Below are 21117 nucleotides of genomic sequence, written 5' to 3' on the forward strand. Positions count from 1 at the left end.
GTTTTATTGGTCAGTTACATCAGAGCATGTACATCAGGTAATTACATAATGCAGAAATGTAGAATTGGCATGTATCCTAAACTATTCTATGTACATCAAAACCAGAACTGAACCATTTGTGTTCTTAACACCTACAGTTACAACCTCCTTTATTTACCAGCTTGACAATTCATCCTTTTCTTCTTGTCATGTGGCAGACATTTGCCACAACATCTTTATTGTGTTTTTTATATGTTTAATGTTCATTATTTGTGATGATATTTTCAGTATTCTGTTCTGAAGATGCCTTATATTAAAGCAAATCTTCCATCAAAATCCATCATGATAAACCAGGGGCACTTTCCCCTAGATCCAGGCACCGTGACTGTGCTAATCTTCTTATTTTTGTTATCCATGGCCTCCCTCCTTACTAAAATTTGCTCTTAGAGCACCGGAACAGTATTATTGTTTGTTTTATTTCACTGCACCCACCTTTGAACAGGGCAATTCGGAGCACTCCATAAGGGACAGTCCATAAGGACCCGTACATGGGTAAGTGCCGGGGCCCAGAGCTGCTAGGGGGGCCCACATAAGGCTGTACTTAAGGGATCCAAGGGGGTGAGGGGGCTGCAGCTAATCAATCCATGGGGTTTAAGGGGGCTTATATATAAAATAACCATGAGGGGGCTGTTTAGTATGATAAACTAGGGAATATTTTAGGGAACAGGGGACTGTTTAAGTTTCTGAATTTTTAATGCCGCCACATAAGTTCACTGCAAAGGGGTCCACTGTTGCCCAGGGCCTACTGAAATCTGTAGCCAACCTTGCTGACAGGTTTCCTTTACCTTCTCAAATGATCTACTCCTTTTGACTCATAGACATGGACTCTTGGTTTGGTGAGCATGAATGATTTCTTACAAGGGAAATTTGAGAAAACTCTTGGCAGAAAGCTCTTTGCTTAGTTTAGCCGTACAATAAGATTGAACATGTAGAAAATCGGAATCGCTCTTTCGCTAACATCTTCAGTTTAGGGAATGTTAGGACTGTTAGGAATGTTAAGCTGAATTCAATATAATGTATGGCCATCATTACCTAATTTCTTTAATACATTACAAAATTAAAGGTAAAGTCTCACCACGAAACTGCCAGCACCCTTAGGTAGGGTCTGCAAGTTCCTTTCCAATGTTCCTTCTTTTATGTGAAAGGCACTGGCCACTAATACAAAACTTTATAAGGGTAAGTATAAGACTTAATCCTTATCATAGTGACCCTAATAAAGTTTCTCACATGACTCCCCGGCAGCAGGACTCAGGACTACTTGTGTTACCCCACGTCCTGCTAGAGGGGGCTATGTAGTCAATACTGTAAGCACACCCCCTGTGTTGTAACCACTCCCATATCAGTGGAAGGAGGAGTCCATGGCATGCCCCTCCAACACTCCAAATTTCCTGAAGGTGTAAAAGCAGTTTCCCTTTGCATTTTCTCAAATATTCACTCTTAAATTCAAAATGTATTTTGGTATGACTTTAGGCAAACCATGTCTGTATATAACATTTATATGAGCTCATGTGGTCATGGAAGATATAAGACCAAGCAGAGCAGGACTAAGCCTAAGTTACAAACTAATTATCACATTTCTATTTCCATTTTACTGCTGAGTCATTTTCATTTAGTTTTGGCAACCAGGTTGTATTATGGGTATTTGAATAATTTTAAGAAGGAGAAGTCCTCAAGAGTATTTTTCCCTTTCTGCTTTTCATCAATGACTTAGTTACCCAATAAAAAACAACATAGTTAGATGCCCTGGGCTTCTCCAAGATGGGGCCAACCATGCAGAGCCTGATAATAATGCAGTCTTCTTAATGCCAAGCAACACCCATAGCACCCATAGCATACAGTCAGAGGCCCAAACTAACCTGTGAGCTGCTACCCATCAACATTGGAGGTACACAGTTTGACATAGAAAATGTTATAGACCTCACATGGTAGTCAGGGCACCCAGTAAAATTGGGTCCCACCACTTCATATGAGTGTAAATGCACAGTGCCCCGTTGACTTTTATACTTCTGATCCTCTTCTGTCCAAGATAAGGGTCCAAGAAAAGTCACATTATTCTTCATACTCCTTTCCAAATCAGTAGATCAAAGGTTCTTCATCAGGTGTCCACCATGAAGGTACAGAGCAGTCTGTCCACATGGGTTCGTCAGAGTGATTTTCTTCGTAAGCCTCAGGAAGGGTGGGCGTGAGATTGGAGAAACGGGATTGATTTCACAATCTACTCATGACCCGGTGTAGCCATGGTCTGGCTCTTTGTTTGTTAAAATGTTTGCAATTTACCTGATGTGAGTGTCATGAAGGAGAATTATTTGTGGCATTTGGCTTCTTTTTCCTTTTTAGTCTCTTTGAGTAACATTTTACAGTACAATGTTTTACAGGTCCAACATTGCAGCGTTCCCCCAGTATGGAAGCATTGGTGTATATCATGAGACCCTCCTCAGATAGCTTTCTCTTCAGTTCTCCACAGTATCCTTTATTGGTAGTCTCAGAAGCCCCCATGTGCATGCCAGTAATTGCATTTTGGCATCACCAGAGTGATTGTCCCGGTAAGCTTCATGACCGCTACCGATATCACAAGGCCTCCCGTATGGGGCTTGTGGTTACTGTCTGAAGAGGTACTATCTCTTTCTTCACCTCTTTCTCTGGGGTCTTTGGTTTCCTTTAGAACAAAGTTAAATGTGCAATTATTCATTGGTTACATCCTTCTAGACATCACTTTCCTTTAGTACACATAAATTTGTTCCAAACTCCAAATATCCTTTTTCAAAAAATAGAAAGTGTCATCAGCATGTGTGTAGTTGGTTTTTGTGTGGACATGTAGTATTTCCCAAAAGTGATAACACCCCTCACATTTTTGGAAATATTCTATCACATCCTTTTATGGGACAACACTGAAGATATGACACTATCAAATACACATCTAGAATTTTTGTGAGTACAAGTAGTGAGTGTGTAGCTTATATAACGGTGCAAATATGGTGGCAAAAAAACTGGACACACAACCAAAAATGTCTAAAATGCTGCCAACAAAAGCGAGTACACTCCCAAAAGAAATTGGCCAAGTTGTGTCTATAGTTTGTGTGGCCACCATTATTATCCAGAATTGCCTTAAAGGGGTTTCCCACCAAACAAGTTAGGCCTTTGCTGATTGGTGGGGGTCTCATAATGAGAACCAGTAGGTCTGAGGTACTTTGGTCAGACCCATCGTTGTTTTCCCAGATGAATGGAGTAGACGTCGTGCATGTCCGTTCTGCTCCATTCATCTCTATGGAACGCTATGCTCAGCAATCTCCGTCAGCTCCATAGAGATGAGAGTAGCAAAACGGACATGCAAGGCCGTATGCTCCAATCCTCTCGGGGAGCAACGAGGGGTCCGACAGAGGTACCCTGGACCCGATCAGACCCCCTGTTTTCGTGATCATCATCACTGAGACCCCCACCGATTACCATGTTAGACCCGATCCTGTGGATAAGACCTAATTGTTTGGTGTGAAAACCCCTTTCACTCTATTGAGCCTGGAGTTTAACTCCTCCATGACAACATCACGGAGCTGGTGGATAGCATATGTGGGTCTTAAATCGTGATAAGCGGACCATGTTACCAACATCTTTAGCAGTCCCATTTAAAGGTTTGACACCCGCATCAGCACCATCAGCAATCACAGGTGTTACCAGCGCCTGTCTGGGTTTGAGTTCGGATTTGGGTACCCAAATCAAACCTTCTTTTGTGGTTTGGCCGAACTCGATGAAGCCGAATGGGTCAACTCATCACTACTGATGGACACTGGAGAACTTTTCAGTCCTCCAGCTTCAGTTTGAGGATGATCCACAGACACTCAATAGGGTTTAGGTCTGGAGACATGCTTGGCCCGTCCAGAACCTCTACCTTCAGTTTCTTTAGCAAGGTAGTGATCGCCTTTTAGGTGTTTGGGGTTAGTATAATGTTTGAATACTGTCCTGTGGCCCAGTTTTTGAAGGGAAGAATCATGTATTTATTAGGTTGCTTCTGTACTATGCGCCATTAATCCTAGATGTGTATTTGGTCACACATCATAGAAAGTAATAATTTGCATTTGTCTATCAATCATCATATAATTGTATTAAAACATAATTCAAATTGATAGTATAAATATATATCGCGTGTCTAAATCAGCTTCCCCTCTGTACTCACGCAGACAGCGGATAGATAAGGAGAAGTTGTTAAAGTTTCAAGGGACACAACTCCTTATAGACAGTCCCCAAATAGACTTATGTTTGTACAGAGCAAGATTGCCAGAGAAATATCTCTGGGTATATAAGGAGATAAGCTTTTGCTTCCTCTCCTTATCTATCTGCTATGTACAGATTTCAGATTAGCTTTCAGATATCCTCTCACTGCATGTAAGAGGCTTCAATCGTTATAGGTGCTTTATAGAAATGACATGCTTATCATGTAAAAGGTTTAATCTAATATACATACCCAGTTTCAACCTCCTCTATGGTATCGGGCAGTGGTTTATTCACAGTCTCAGGCAAAAAGTAGACAAGTAGTCCTGATAATATTGGGATGCCTCCATATATGAGCAGAGGCAAGAAGGGATAGAATTCCCCTAACATCTTCACGAGGGGAGCCACAATGCCACCTATGCGCGCCATGGTGCTACCCAAACCAAGACCGCTCTGTCTAAAAATAAAAGACACAATGTATTATGATCTTGTAGCGGCTAGAATACTCTTAAATTAGTAACTTTCATCTCAAAATATAATCTACATCTAAGCATCTGCATCTGTCACAATAAAAGTGCATTAGGGATGATATGTCCAGGTCTCATTGCTCAATACATTGATGACATTCCAGATCCAAATCTAATTTATATCAGTCGACATTTGAACAGGAGTTGGTGCCATTTTGATCCCTTATATGGGGAAAGAAATGGACAGTTTGGTCAAACTGAAAACTACGGTAAATACCCGGAGTCTACGTGGCTGTATGCCATTGGAAATGTTTGTATTTCTCTCTTATCTGATAACAGAGCTGAATGAGAGATTAAAGAAGTGATTTAAGACTTTTTACTAATCATTTATTATTATGACTTTTATTAAAGGGAACTTGACATGATAAAATGATCTACTGGTAGCATGTTATAGAGCAGAACTGTTACATATATTGAAATATTGGATTCATTAAAATATTGATTGATGTTTTTGTGTTTTCTGTGCTTTGGTGAACGTATAGATAATATACTGCCCACAGAAAGGACACTATGCATTACCTGCTCAACTTGATGGTCCTACAGCAATTTTTTTTCCCAACTTTATCTACTACAGGCAGTCCCTGGGTTACATACAAGATAGGTTCCGTAAGTTTGTTCTTAAGTTGAATTTGTATGTAAGTTGATTCTGTATATTTTATACAGATAGGTAGATCCAAACAAAAATTATTTTTGCCCCAGTGACAATTGGATTTTCACATTTTTTTTTTATAATTGGAACAAGGATTATCAATAAAGCTTCATTACAGACACCTTACAGCTGAATATTACAGGTCACAGTGGGCAGAGGGGTCCATCTTCAACTATGGGTCGTCTGTAAGTCGGTGTCCTTAAGTAGGGGACCAGCTGTATAAAACTATGAAACTTCTCTTTCTCTATAACATGCTGCCTGCAGACAGGGGCGGACTGGGAATTTAAAGTGGCCCTGGAAAAAGATTAAAAGTGGCCCCATGATATAGGCAGGGCCAATTTACTTTAGGCGTGGCCATCACAAGTAGGCGAGTCAACTAACCATAAGTGACAATAAGGGTGATGCCACACGTAAGTGTTTTGATTCCGCTTTGTAACTGAATCAAGACGCACTGGGGTGGATCGCATATGTGTTTGTACGTAAATGCATGCATCACAATGAGCGCCCGGTGTCCCGCATTTACACAATACGCGCTGATTGCCAATCACATACGTTTGCATAGAAACGCATATGCGATCGCCCATGGCCCGCCACGATGCGTTTTGATTCAGTTACAAAACGGAATCAAAACGCTAAGGGCGCGTTCACACGTTGCGTGTTGGCCTGGGTTTTCATTGTGTTTGAAACGCATTACAACAGCTGAGGAGAGGTGATTTGCCTAATTACATTACTGCGTTTCAAACACAATAACCCAGGCCAACACGCAACGTGTGACCCCTCCCCCCCCCCACCCACACACACACAGCAGGGGCCAGCACCATCTCCCCACACACACACACACAGCAGGCACCAGCACCATCTCCCCCCCCACACACACACAGCAGACACCAGCCCCATCTCTCCTCACACACACACACACACAGCAGGCACCAGCCCCATCTCCCCACACACACACAGCAGGCACCAGCACCATCTCCCCCCACACACACACACAGCAAGCACCAGCCCCATCTCCCCACACACACACAGCAGGCACCAGCCCCATCTCCCCACACACACACAGCAGGCACCAGCACCATCTTCCCACACACACACACACACAGCAGGCACCAGCACCATCTCCCCACACACACACACAGCATGCACCAGCCCCATCTCCCCACACACACACACAGCAGGCACCAGCACCATCTCCCCACACACACACACACACACACACACACACACACAGCAGGCACCAGCACCATCTCCCCACACACACACAGCAGGCACCAGCACCATCTCCCCACACACACACACAGCATGCACCAGCCCCATCTCCCCACACACACACACAGCAGGCACCAGCACCATCTCCACACACACACACACACACACACACACACACACACACACAGCAGGCACCAGCACCATCTCCCCACACACACACAGCAGGCACCAGCACCATCTCCCCACACACACACACACACAGCAGGCACCAGCACCATCTCCCCACACACACACACAGCATGCACCAGCCCCATCTCCCCACACACACACACACAGCAGGCACCAGCACCATCTCCCATACACATACACAGCATGTGCCAGCCCCATCTCCCATACACAGCATGCACCAGCCCCATCTCCCATACACATACACAGCATGTGCCAGCCCCATCTCCCCACACACACACAGCAGGCACCAGCACCATCTCCCCACACACACACACACAGCAGGCACCAGCACCATCTCCCCCCCCACACACACACACAGCATGCACCAGCCCCATCTCCCCACACACACACACACAGCAGGCACCAGCACCATCTCCCATACACATACACAGCATGTGCCAGCCCCATCTCCCATACACACACAGCAGGCACCAGCCCCATCTCCCATACACATACACAGCATGTGCCAGCCCCATCTCCCCACACACACACAGCAGGCACCAGCACCATCTCCCCACACACACACACACAGCAGGCACCAGCACCATCTCCCCCCCCACACACACACACAGCATGCACCAGCCCCATCTCCCCACACACACACACACAGCAGGCACCAGCACCATCTCCCATACACATACACAGCATGTGCCAGCCCCATCTCCCATACACACACAGCAGGCACCAGCCCCATCTCCCATACACATACACAGCATGTGCCAGCCCCATCTCCCCACACACACACAGCAGGCACCAGCACCATCTCCCCACACACACACAGCAGGCACCAGCACCATCTCCCCCCACACACACACACACAGCAGGCACCGGCACCACACACACACAGCAGGCACCAGCACCATCTCCCATACACATACACAGCATGTGCCAGCCCCATCTCCCATACACACACAGCAGGCACCAGCCCCATCTCCCATACACATACACAGCATGTGCCAGCCCCATCTCCCATACACACACAGCAGGCACCAGCACCATCTCCCATACACATACACAGCATGTGCCAGCCCCATCTCCCATACACACACACAGCATGCACCAGTCCCATCTCCCATACACACACACAGCAGGCACCAGCACCATCTCCCCACACACACACACACAGCATGCACCAGCCCCATCTCCCCACACACACACACACAGCAGGCACCAGCACCATCTCCCATACACATACACAGCATGTGCCAGCCCCATCTCCCATACACACACAGCAGGCACCAGCCCCATCTCCCATACACATACACAGCATGCACCAGCCCCATCTCCCATACACAGCATGCACCAGCCCCATCTCCCATACACATACACAGCATGCACCAGCACCATCTCCCATACACACACACACACACACACACACACACACACACACACACACACACAGCAGGCACCATCCCCCTTCCACCCCTCCAGCACTCACCTCTTCCTCCATGCTGCCAGGCCCGGGCTGTGCTGTGGGGGCGTGGTCTCCTGTGTAATGTGCAGGGCTGGGCCTCTGAGGAGCCCAGCGCTAGGGCTGACATCTTTAGGGAGAACAGGCTCCTGCACTGCCACCCCTGCTGTGCATCCATATCATAAGGTTAATTTATCATATGGATGCATCAGGGAGGGAGGGCAGTGCAGGAGCCTGAGCATAAGAAGTGATGTGCCCGACAGCTCGACACATGTAGTGAGGGAGAGGAGGAGGGGCCAAGCGGAGGAAGGGACCGGCCCCATCAGCTGCTCAGGGCACCGGCCCACCGGGAAGTCTCCCGGTAAAGTCTATGGCCAGTCCGCCCCTGCCTGCAGATCAATATGCACAATCTGCTCAGCTACTCCTGCTCTATAACATGATGCCTGCAGATAGGACACTACGTACAATCTGCTCTGCTCTTGCTGGTCTATAGCATGATGCCTACAAATAGGACACTAAGTAAAATCTGCCCAGCTTCTCCTGTTCTATAACATTCTCCCTGCATGTAGTACACTATGTATAATCTTCTCAGCTACCCCTGCTCTATAACATATTGCCTGCGGGTAGGACACAATGCACAATCTGTTGAGCTCCACCTGCTCTATAACACGCTGCCTACAGAAAGAATGTTATGTACAATCTGCTCTGCTTCTTCAGCTCTACCACATTCTATCTGCAGATCGGCCACTATGTATAATTTGGTGAGGCCCCCTTCTCTAGAATATGCTGCCTGCACATACAACATTATATATAATCTGCTCCGCACCTCCTGTTCTTTAATATGCTGCGTGCACATAGGACACTATGTACAATCTGTTCAGCTCCTCCTGCTCTATAACATGCTGCCTGCACATAGGACACTATGTACAATCTGTTCAGCTCCTCCTGCTCTATAACATGCTGCCTGCAGATAGGACACTATGTACAATCTGCTCAGCTCATCCTGCTCTATAAAATGCTACCTGCAGATAGGACACTATGTACAATCTGTTCAGCTCCTCCTGCTCTATAACATGCTGCATGCAGATAGGAAACTTTGTAAAATCAATCTGCTCAGCTTCTTCTGCTCTATAACATGCTGCCTTCAAATAGGACACTATGTACAATCTGCTCAGCTCCCCCTTCCCTATAACCTCATGCCTGCAGATAGGACACAATGTACAAACTGCTCAGCTCCTCCTGCTCTATAACATTCCTCCTGCAGATAAGACACTATCTATAATCTGCTCAGCTCCTCCTGCTCTATAACATGCTGCCTGCAGATAATACACTATATAAAATCTGCTCAGCTCCTCCTGCTGCGTTATGTGCTGCCTACAGGTAAGACACTAAATAGAATGGGCTCAGCTCCTTCTGCTCTGTAAGAAAACACCTACTTATTTCACTCCATTTTTAACATGTCACCCACGATTTTAAACTTGAAATGCCATGTACAGTATATGAATGGTTGTATATAAATCTTTCATATAATATTGCAATTTTATGTTTGATTTGTAATGTATCAGTGTGCTGGAAGGGGTTAAAGTTGGTATTTACACAGTATTGAGCTGTTATTGGGAAGGACGCAGACATGAAATAAGATATGAATGGGGGAAATCTATTGCATGTGTATTCCAGCGTGACTGAACGCAGCCCCTGGAGTGAGAAATGTTTATTTAATGGATTCTAAATGTATAACTTGTATATGTCAAGAAACAACTACACTCACAGCTCCTGAATAACTTATAATGTACTGTTAATAAATGATCACATATTCACTTATTCAGGAGCCGCAATTCCTCCAGCGCAAACGGCACCTTCTGCTCTCTGCACTATAATCTGTCATTTCTTTTCACTTAAAGGGGTTGTACGCACTTTGATTGTTATTCCCTATCCACAGGATGGGGGAATAACAATCTGATCAATGGGGGGGGGGGGGGAGTTTAACTAATAGGACCCCTGCCTTTCACAAAAATGAGGGTCTTCGTACTAACAGGGCATCAAAAATTTCCTAGCATTGCTCTGCTGTCTGTGGCACTTTCATAGACAGTTTTGGTGAGGTTTATCAGAAGTTTCTGAGGTAAAAGTGCTCTCGTTGACCATAGAAACCAATCAGAGCTCAGCTTTAGTTTTATAAACAGCTGTGGGAAAATGAAAGCTGAGCTCTGATTGGTTTCCATGAGCAACTAGAACAGTTCTGCTCTCAGACACTTCTGATGACTCTCCCCCAGTGAATGCAAGTGAAAGAGATACCTGAGGGCCATGTTCAGCAATTTCCCCATAGTTTTGAATGGAGCGACAGGACATATGCTTGATCTGCTTTTTCATTCAATTAGTGATAATGGGACTCCCATTCTCGTGATCAGTCGGACCCCCATTGATCAGATTGTTATCCACTATTCTGTGTATAGGGAATAACAATCTAAGGGTGCATGCACGCGGCTACGGCCGGGGAGGGCATGCATTGTGCATGGTGGAGAGGAGGAGAAGCGAGAGCTAGAGAATAGTACGGCACTACATTTACACCACCTATATGCATGTGTGCATGCATTCTAAGTAGGTACAACCCCTTTAACTAAGACAGGCCGTGTATCTAGTGCTCCATTAAAATCTATGTAGCAGAAATGTTTTGCTTTTTTTTTCTCCGTCAACCATGTATCCTATCCTGTAGTAATTTTTATTGTGTAACCCCTATAATGTAGCATCCCTGGTGGGCTAGGCAATGGACAGATAGATGGGTAAGGACTATGCCCGCTTGCACCCATTGCATACCATTGAGACTAATCTCTGATCACTACATGTTCCATAGCACATTGAATGAAAAATTCTGGCCATATTGAAGGCAATATAGAGAAAATTTAATGCAGAATTTCACAAAACCTAGAATACTAGGTCCCTGGGACTGTGACTGTCTGTAACTGCACAGATGTCTGGGTGACTCTCCAGGGCAGACATTGCTGTCACCAGGGATGGAAGAGATGCTGGAGGTCTGCAGCGCTAATAACACATGGTTCAATAGAGGAGAAGAGGAGGACGGACCTAATAATATATGGCATGAGTATGGACGTGTGAAAAGCTGTGTACAAATGTGTTATAATGCTCCATCCAACCATTATATAACATTATATATCTATTAATAGCTATAATCCTGTAAGTCATAAAAAGTCTAGAACATCATGAAGACAATCTCCCTCCAGGACCACAGCTTCAGTGTAAAACCATTGTGCCCCCATAATGTCCACTAAAGAGTTAATGCTGGTCACATAAGCCTTGAGAAAGCTAAATAATGTCATCCGAATTACACCTCATTATAGGGAAGTGACCTGCATTGTACAGTACACTGCATGTATGCAGATGGAGCAGCAGCACCCTCTAGTGGAGTAGCACAACCTGTGCTTATGCTGGTGATAGATAGATGGATAAATAATAATAGTAAAAAATCACACAAAACGTATGTCAGCCGGGCCACAGACCCTTACCCTCTCCATAGCTATGCATGGAGCCCTAACACGGGGTAAGATAGGACATGTCCTATCTATTCCCCATGTACAGAGTAGTACGGTGCTGCACCGTATCGCTCCATGCACCCATTGCCGGAATATGGGGGACGTATGTACGGCCGCAAGCCTGCGGCCAAACAAACATCCCCGTACGGTTGTGTGAATTCAGCCTAAGGCCGTTGTTGGGACGTTTATGGCCGGATACACATCCCCATAGACACCTATGATGTGTTATGGTGCTCAAAGATGTTAGAGCTGGGCTGCAAAAAAGTTAGAACAGGCTCTATCTTTGGCCATAAGAGCGGCCCTGTGGCGCTGTTTACTACGTAGAGGGGAGGGGTAAGCTGCGCTCACCCCTCCTCGCAGCTACGGCCGGTCGAACATATGTGCAGTGTGCATGTAGCCTTACACAGCTCCATCATATTCTGCAGGGCTTTACACATTATGGGGTACATACGTAAATAAGATATTAAAGAGTAAAAACATGAAAAATAGGAATGAGGCTTACAATTTATGAGAAAGATAGATAGACTGATAGATTAAGATAGAAATGTAAACATAGACAAAGGTAGATGATAGATTATGATATATTTGGCGCAGTAGGGGACCGGACATCCTGATGTATCTGGGGGGTGTCTGTGCCTGCAGACAATTTTTAACCAGGAATTGCGATATTGGTAGCCACCACCCTCTTCTTCATGCCTCTCCACACCCACTTGGCATGGAGATGGTGTAAAAGGGTAAATAATTACGCCAAAATACTATCATACAACTCTTTATAAATGTATAAATGTCCCCACAGAGATAGGCCAAACGTATGTCATCTGGGCCATAGCCCACTGCAGTAGAGAGGAAGGGTGAGCCCTCCCCACCCCTTATTTCCCCATTAAAAATCAAGCATCTCGGTTAGAGTTTGGCTAATCACCTTGTGCTCAACACACCGGGTGCCATAGACCTCTATGGGGGCAGTAATACGGCTGCAAATTAGAATAAACAGATGAATAGATAGACTTTTAGATAGTCTATATATAAACATATAGATCGTAGATGATATGTAGATTGATATTTAGTAAGATAAACTTAGATTGTTGACATAGAAGAAGACATAGATGGATAGATAGAATAACAGATACAATATATAAGATAGATACGGTACATAGACATAGATAGATATGTGAACACCTACCTGATGACTGTAGGGTACAGCTCTGTGGTATAAAGAAATACACAACTAAAAGATGCGGCCAGACATCCCTTCCCGAATACTGCCAAACTGGTCCGCAATATCTGAAGTTCTGAAAAAACCAAAATGAGGCCAAATTTAATACATTTGATTCATGACAAATATTCAACAAGTGGAACTTAGCAATGAAAGAAAGTTTCGGCTGATTCTTAATGGGTTGTTCTACAGTTCACCTCCTTCATATATATATACAACTTTGTATTGTATTTTGTACATAGTGTATGACCAGCATAAGATTCTTCCTCATAAGTTCTTAGGAGATAGCTGTATGGTTTCCTTACCATTTGGCACAAAAATGTTGGCTATTATTGCCAGACCCCCAAGGATCAGGGCGAAGAACTGTGTAACTCTCCGTCCAATGTAGATCATGCTTGTGGTGGAAATGAGCTTGGCCGGAAAATCAACAGATCCAAAGATGACTTGGATAAGATATATGCTGACTCCAAATTTTTGAAGGTCCATAGCCAAACCATAATAGGCAAAACTTGTGGAGAACCTGGGAAAAAAAGAGAATTGGGAGAGAAAAAAAAATGTTCAAACTACAGGCATTCCCCGGGTTACATACAAGATAGGGTCTGTAGCTTTGTTCTTATGTTGAATTTGTATGTAAGTCGGAACTGTATATTTTATCATTTTAATCCCAGCCAGAACTTTTTTGGTCTCTGTGACAATTGGATTTGAAAAATGTTGGGTTGTCATAAGAATCAGGATTAACACTAAAGCTTCATTACAGACACCTCTGATAACTGTTACAGCTGATTATTGTAGCCTAGGGCTAAAGTACAATAAATTACCAATATCCAGAGGTCCGTTTGTAACTAGGGGTCGTATGTAAGTCGAGTGTTCTTAAGTAGGGGACCACCTGTATACTAACTAGGTCCTAGCCTCCTTGTCATTACATTTGTAGAGATCCTTTAAGAGAGACTAACACCTCCACCAGGCCTTAACATTTGTTGGAATATGTTTTAGAGAGTTGCACAGTGATTTCTAACATACCTTTATTTTTTCTGTCCCTAATGTCTTATCCAAAAAAAAAAAAATATATTTTAAGCTGTATGCTAATGAGGCAGTTGGTGCACCCAGAAAGTGTCCTCAGCCCATGGAACACATCTATATTCATGAGTAAATCCTTGCCCTCTTCTCCTAGTGTTGCCCCATGTTCATCACAAGACGAATACCCTGCTTATCTGATGGAGAGGTTAGTGGTCCAGGCAGGACTAGTAGTGATCTGGGTGCTAAGGACAGACGTGCACCAACTGCCTCACTAGTATACAGATTAAAATGGGGCAAGATTAAAATGAAGAAGATTATAATGTTTGCAGAGGTAGACTCCTTTTCGCAATTCTTGATTACTTCCATTCTATACACCAGACAAATCTAGGCTTTTCAGTTTGAGTTAGTGTTGGGCACTAGTGGATTATGATATAGGCAGTTTGGGCTTTAGCCTGGGGCCCAAGGCCACCCAAACCACCCACCTAATTTTAAACTGAAAAAGAGCTCTCAATACACATCCACACAAGAGCAAATTCAGGACCATTGAAGGTCCTCCAAAGGCCCTGAAATCACTGATTGAAAGCAGGCAGAAGGAACACATCCTCCATTCCCCAAGAAGCTTTTTTAGTAAAATACAGTATATAAGAAATGATTCCAGACTTGTAGGGGGGTATACTATTCATACAGCACAGGGCACATGGCAGTCTTAATCTGCCCCTGGCAGTGGAAGGGTAGGACAAAATCTTTTGGTGCCCATGACATGAATCCTGAATTCACCCCCCACTGGTGCCCTTTAGGGCTTTATTACACAGGGCAACTTTGGCCTCTTATTAAGCACTGCACACCCAAATTACTAATGACCAATATATAGGATAGGTAATATGGATGGTAGCGGTGTGGCAGTGAGAGCTGCCCCAAAAGTGATACCATAGAAAAATTTGTATAGAAATCCAATCCCAAAATTCCATGATAAGTACTGATGGAATGACGCTCATTCATGTCTCCTGTTACTGACACTGACTTACCATACAAGGCTCACGGCAAAGGAAATTCTCCGCATGGTGCTCGTCCGGACCAGATCGAAGACTGTATACGAAACATTGCCACAGGCCACCTCTTTTATCATGTCGGCCTTTAGCGACTAGCGTGAGAGTGAATAAGATGATTAGGAGATTTTAAATTTGCTGAAGATCTGTAAAGAGAACTATAAAACTTTAAAGAGCTTCTAACAAATCGATCAGACACGTTGGGCTGTTCTCGGCTCATGTGGTTGTTTTTCGGTTTGTGCATAATATATAAAATATAAAAATCACCAAATTTATAAGCCAGACATATTTGTATTCAGCACATAGATTGATACAATTGATACAGAAAGTTTATTGGAAAATTGGATAGCTTTTCCTTACACAAACCAAATTATATATTTGCTGAAAGTAGACAACTTTAATTATTTCTAAATAAATTGACTGTTTGTATGATTCCCCTCCTGAAAGGGGTGTTTGCAGAAGGGATTCTGGCACCAGCTGCCGTAACTGGGCAGAGTGACAATCTCCCAACTGGTAACAGGTTACTGGAAAGGTACAATATTTATAAAAGTGTTGGTCACAAACCTCCAGTGTTATCTTCTCAGCCTCCTCCGCCTTTCCATTGTACCGGGCGACTCTCTTCATTTCACTTACAGCCTTGGATGGGTTACCGGAGAGAACAAGCCACCGGGCAGATTCTGGGTACCACCTATAAGCAAGAAGATCATCTATGATGTAGATCAAAACTAGTGACATACATATTGGAGCTCATTTACTAAGGGCTTTGCGCTGCACTTTTGTCAGACTGTGCACGTTATTCTAGGATAAAACCGCTTGCACAGGTATTTAAGAAGTGTCTGCCCTGGGATTTTGGGACATGCAACCCTTTTGTGGCGCAGCTGTGCTGGTTTCCATGCAACACGAATTAGGGGGCGTGCCGTTGGACACTCCGGCTGATTCGGATCAAGCACCGCATTTAACTTTTAATTTGTGTCGCACGCCCTATATTAAAGGTGCACACACATGATTTCAGGCACAAGATCTGCAGCACGGTGCAACATAGACGGTCAATGCACTCTCAGCGAACTCAACTGACCGGGTAAGTAAATGTGCCCGAATGTTTCTGCTGTGTTTCTACCTTGGAATTACTCCATGTAGTTTTCCATAGAAACTATTTTAAACTGCAGGCAAACACAGAGAGAACATACAAACTATTTGCAGATGTTGATCTGGACGGGACTTAAGCCCAGAACCCCAGCGCTGCAAGGCTGTAATGCTAACCACTGAGCCACCGTGCTAACCCCTATCCTGTTGATAGGGGCTAACACGTTGTGACTGGAGAGCCCCTTTAACTCAGCGGTTGCAATGCCAACTGGGCATTGGTGCGTTAGGAGGTCCAGGGGCCTTTTTTTGATACTTAGAGAGCAGATGTGAAGCTCCGGGTGAGGTTGTACACCAGGGCCCCAGACTGTCAACCATGATTTTGTGATACAAGACAGATATAAAATAATTAAAAATTCTCTATTAGGTTGACAATAAACAATAGAGCAGTAAATGTTGTTATTAGAGGAGATTGCTTTGGACTATATTCCTGTTTTATCATCAAATAGACACTGACATTTCTGTCTTTTTGCATCCGGTGCTTCGCTCTACATTATCTGTATAGCGGTGATAAAACACGTTAAGGTGATAACATTTCACATCAAGGTTTTCATTTTTGCCTGCGGAGAAACAATGTAAATGTATTTGAAAGTATTTCCTTTGATGTGCAAAGAGCAAGCGGAGCAGAATCCGTGTGGCCCCTTTGTAGAGAAGCCTCATTTGTGTTCTTTCTCTTAGGCGCCAGAAGCCTCCTATAAAGTGATGCGTCTGCCTAAATTTAGGATAACAGTTTTACCCATTGCCAGATCTCACTTTTTTAAGTTATTATGAGGATTTTGTTTTTAATTGTTTTATTGTGTGAACTTCAATGGGTTACAAAGATAATTTCTATTCTGTATGATTCACTTCATATTTAACTAATGGAATATTAAAGAAATGCTAATCCTGGAAATAACAATTTAGGTATTCAATTATTTACCACATATTCACTCATAAACCTAGATATAGTAAAAACTCTCCTCGCTTCTTTTAAAAGACCCCCCCCCCCAGCTTATACTAACATCATTTCCTATTACAGATGACTGTTCCAACATTTGTAGACCTGCCATCTCTTCCATACACTTTTGAGCAGTCATCTCAAATGTATACTACATTTTTTTTCTCTGATCCTCATGCTCTGTAACATGCTGCCTGCGGATAGCACACTGTGTACTATCTGCTCAGCTCCTCCTGCTTTATAACATGCTGCCTGCAGATAGGACACTGGGGCTCATTTACTAAGGGTCCAAATGCCGCACTTTCGGGTAAGCTGACCTTGTCATCTCAACTTACTGTGAGAAGGGCATATGGCACTTTACACTACATGTTTACACCGGGTTGGACTACCATTGATTGTTGCACTGGCACTTTACGGTACTTTTCTGATAACTTAGGTGTAGTCATTTATCCTGATTAATATTCATATACTATATACCTGTTGTTTTGTGAAGTGTGGGCGCTTTTTGTGGAACTCCCGAGGGCAACATACCCTTGATTGTATTTCTACGCCATATTGTCATACTGTTTAAAAATATTTATGTTTAAATAAAAGAGAATTTGAATTTTAGCACAATGGCGTAATGAGGAATTTATGAACCAGACAGCACTCATATGTTTTTCTAAGTTTTTATCAAATAGGACACTATGTATAATCAAATCTGCTTCTCCAGTTCAATAACATGCTGCATGTAGATAGGACACACTGCAGATCATTTATCTTTTGTCTGGAAATTTGGGTCCTGGATTTGTTTTATTTTGTTGGCTCTGTATGACTTTTATGACTATTTTTTTTAAAGTTGCACAAAGGTCTCAATTTGTAAGCCACCCATCCTAATTTTTTTTCCGTACTAGCAGGTGAGTAGAGTTTTTTTTTACTTGTTTTTTTTTTTAACACAACAACATCTAAATTCTTAAAATAAATCAGGCGCAACACTGGAAAACTTGGTCACAGCAAACTTTGTGTAGAATGGGATAAAGTTCCACCCCCTATGTACAATGTATTAAAGTTTTTGTTTAACTATGTAGTTTACAGTTAAAGTTTTATACTACTTACCAGGAATAGAGAAAGAATATAAAAAACGGAAGTGAGACACAGAGCTGTAGCCATCGCCAGTCTCTTATGCCATATGCTAAACCTGCCAACAGCAGCTGCCCAACTGTGTACGAATATCCTGCCAAGGTGCCCGTAATCGTGCGAACTTTGGTTGGAACCCATTCTACAACTGTGGAGATAAAATGTTACAAACAAAATATAAGAAACATAAAGAACCTGATGGGAAAACGGTATTTACAACAGTTTTATGCATAAATTGATAGTAAAAGGAATAAGGAGGAGTCATATTTTTTGGATTTTGCTCTGCCAATTTAATTTAAAAAATGTCATATGATGCTTGATCATTTTGGCATGCTTGTAAAGCTGTTCTAAAATTAACGCTACTTTTGATGTCTCCTTGTTACTGGAGTAAAAAATTGTAATATCTTTATTAAAAAAAAGTTGCTATGATAAAACTCGTATACTTTTAAACTTCTGCTATAGAGGCTAGCCATGTTTGGTTGCATTCACATTACATCTTTGAATTCTCTGTTGCAAGGTTATATCAGAAGGAATCCTGTTGTATCCTTACAAAGGAGGGCTGGGACATATCCCACGGTATGCACATGCAGTGGGATACATGGGATATGTCGTAATGTTCCTCCCCCTACCACCTAAAATGGGGGTAGTGGGCAGCCAGTTATTGGTGTGGGTGTTTCCAAAGTGATGTAATTTCCTTTATATGAACAGTGAAATTATTAGGGGCCTCCCTGAGTGTATACTAAGCAGAGGCCAGGGATGGATGCAATACTTTGCATCTGTTCTCCATTGTTTTCAGTGGCCTCCGCTGAGGTTATAGGTCGTTCAGCAGGAGGGAGCAGGATAGAAAGATATACGTAGCTTGCTCCATCTTTCCTTCCTGTGTTTCCCACTGTATATTATGTATACTGGGCAAATAGAGGCATAAAGGATGCTACTGTCTGCCAGTAAATGTTTATGTGTATGTTCAGTGGATATGTCAGGAGCTTTCCTGGCATATACATTGGACATATATATGTAGCCTGTAGCCTTACTTTCCCACCCTCTATTAAGATGTGGAATCTGTGGTATAAACCTTTATAATTGTACAGTAAGCCCCATTTTGTTGGTGCCAACATTGTGGTGTATAAGCCTGGATACATTTAACACATCACACAGAGCTTTCTGAACTGTCCAGACAGGATTAATCAACCGGAGCTGGATGACTCATACACAGCAGCTGGAAGATGATGCAGCAATTGATTACTTCTGCCAGTCAGGGACAACACAGTGTATACAGCGTTCTCTGGAGCAGTGCATAGTTAGGTTAAGAGGAGAAGCACCGGACCAGCCACAGGAGCCACAGAACCTCATTATCATAATTTTATAATTCAGCAAAACCAAGATATGTTTCTGCATCAGTGTAGCTACAGCATTCTAAAGATTTGTTTGGTTCATAATACATAAAAACAAATTGTAGATTTCCTCTAACACCCTCTAATGACTGAAAAATCTTAATGTTTATCGACATTCCATTGAGCCCACAGAAGGTCAGTGTATTGAATGCATTGTCATATAGTGTTAAGTATTGTCCCTGAAGATCTCTGTGTAACCATACTTTTGAGTGTGTTGTTAGTAGCAGCAGAACTTAGAAAAATGCATTCATATTCCAGGATTGTAGCTGGACTTGGAACACTAGTGCTAATGTGTGCAGTTTCTACACTAAACACAGCAAAGCTGTTGTTATATCTGCTATCGTTATATTATCAATCTTATTGTGTGTCCACAGGACCTAACATGGAATAGAAGTTCCCTGTTTACTACAACTCACATGGTTTTCTGTTATCTAACAGTGTGAATGTTGGTTTCTAATAAGTTACAGTACTGTGACTTGTTTACTATATATTATGTTATTGTATAGAAATGAACCATAAAATATCACCAATAAAAGAAGATTTCTCAGTAATGATTTACAAGTGCAGTGATAAATACCATATTAATAGATTTCCCGGAGTAATAACAGAGGATGGGCCCAATGCTGAGTTCAAATAATATATGTTGCTTTGTCATTTTATTGGGAAAATATGTCTTTACTACAGCGGACCTGACATGGGGAGAGGATTACTGAATGTTTAGTAGCGTATTATGTAATAACCAATCACAGAAGGTGAACTTTGGAATCTCACTCTCCACTTTTCCTCTAGGAAGAAGTATTTATAGAAACTTTGAGATGTTTAAAGGGTGAATAGTAAACTTAGGAACAACCACGAGCATTGGATAATCAGTTACATGATATTATATTTATTATATAGGAAACTGTCTAATGCTAAGAGTTATGGCGCATTTTTGTAATTTGTCAAAATGTCATTTTTTTCAGGTACATGTTAATATGTTTAATAAATAGTATCATATTCTGCAATATTTGCTATGGCCCCTAGGGTTAATAATAAACAGTCAATTGTTAATTCTGTAAGAGATTTATTTGCAACATTAAGTAACAGTTGCAGTCAATCCCAATTGACAATAGATGATGTCACAGCTTATCTCCTCCCCTTCCTGTACAATGTCCTCTATATAGATAACACTGACCCATCATTACATCACTACTGACAATAGATGATGTCACAGCTTATCTCCTCCTCTCCCTGTACAATGACCTCTATATAGATAACACTGACTCATCATTACATCACTACTGACAATAGATGATGTCACAGCTTATCTCCTCCTCTCCCTGTACAATGACCTCTATATAGATAACACTGACCCATCATTACATCACTACTGACAATAGATGATGTCACAGCTTATCTCCTCCTCTCCCTGTACAATGACCTCTATATAGATAACAGTGACCCATC

The 21117-nt window shown here is 42.8% G+C and overlaps 1 protein-coding gene across 1 annotated transcript in view; it reads right to left on the reverse strand.

Moving 5' to 3' along the window:
- Positions 1 to 21117, reverse strand: part of LOC140071072 (solute carrier family 22 member 6-A-like) — a 37919-nt gene continuing 16802 nt past the window's right edge. Inside the window, exons 5-11 of the mRNA XM_072118331.1 lie at positions 18260 to 18428; positions 15652 to 15775; positions 15067 to 15182; positions 13330 to 13544; positions 12992 to 13100; positions 4496 to 4699; positions 1 to 2695 (exon numbers count right to left, since the gene is read on the reverse strand). Of these exons, the coding sequence (XP_071974432.1) occupies positions 2608 to 2695; positions 4496 to 4699; positions 12992 to 13100; positions 13330 to 13544; positions 15067 to 15182; positions 15652 to 15775; positions 18260 to 18428 (1025 nt within the window). The 3' untranslated portion in view covers positions 1 to 2607. The remainder of the gene's footprint in view (positions 2696 to 4495; positions 4700 to 12991; positions 13101 to 13329; positions 13545 to 15066; positions 15183 to 15651; positions 15776 to 18259; positions 18429 to 21117) is intronic.

Source organism: Engystomops pustulosus, chromosome 7 (assembly GCF_040894005.1).
Source record: "Engystomops pustulosus chromosome 7, aEngPut4.maternal, whole genome shotgun sequence".
NCBI classification, from domain to species: Eukaryota; Metazoa; Chordata; class Amphibia; order Anura; family Leptodactylidae; genus Engystomops; species Engystomops pustulosus.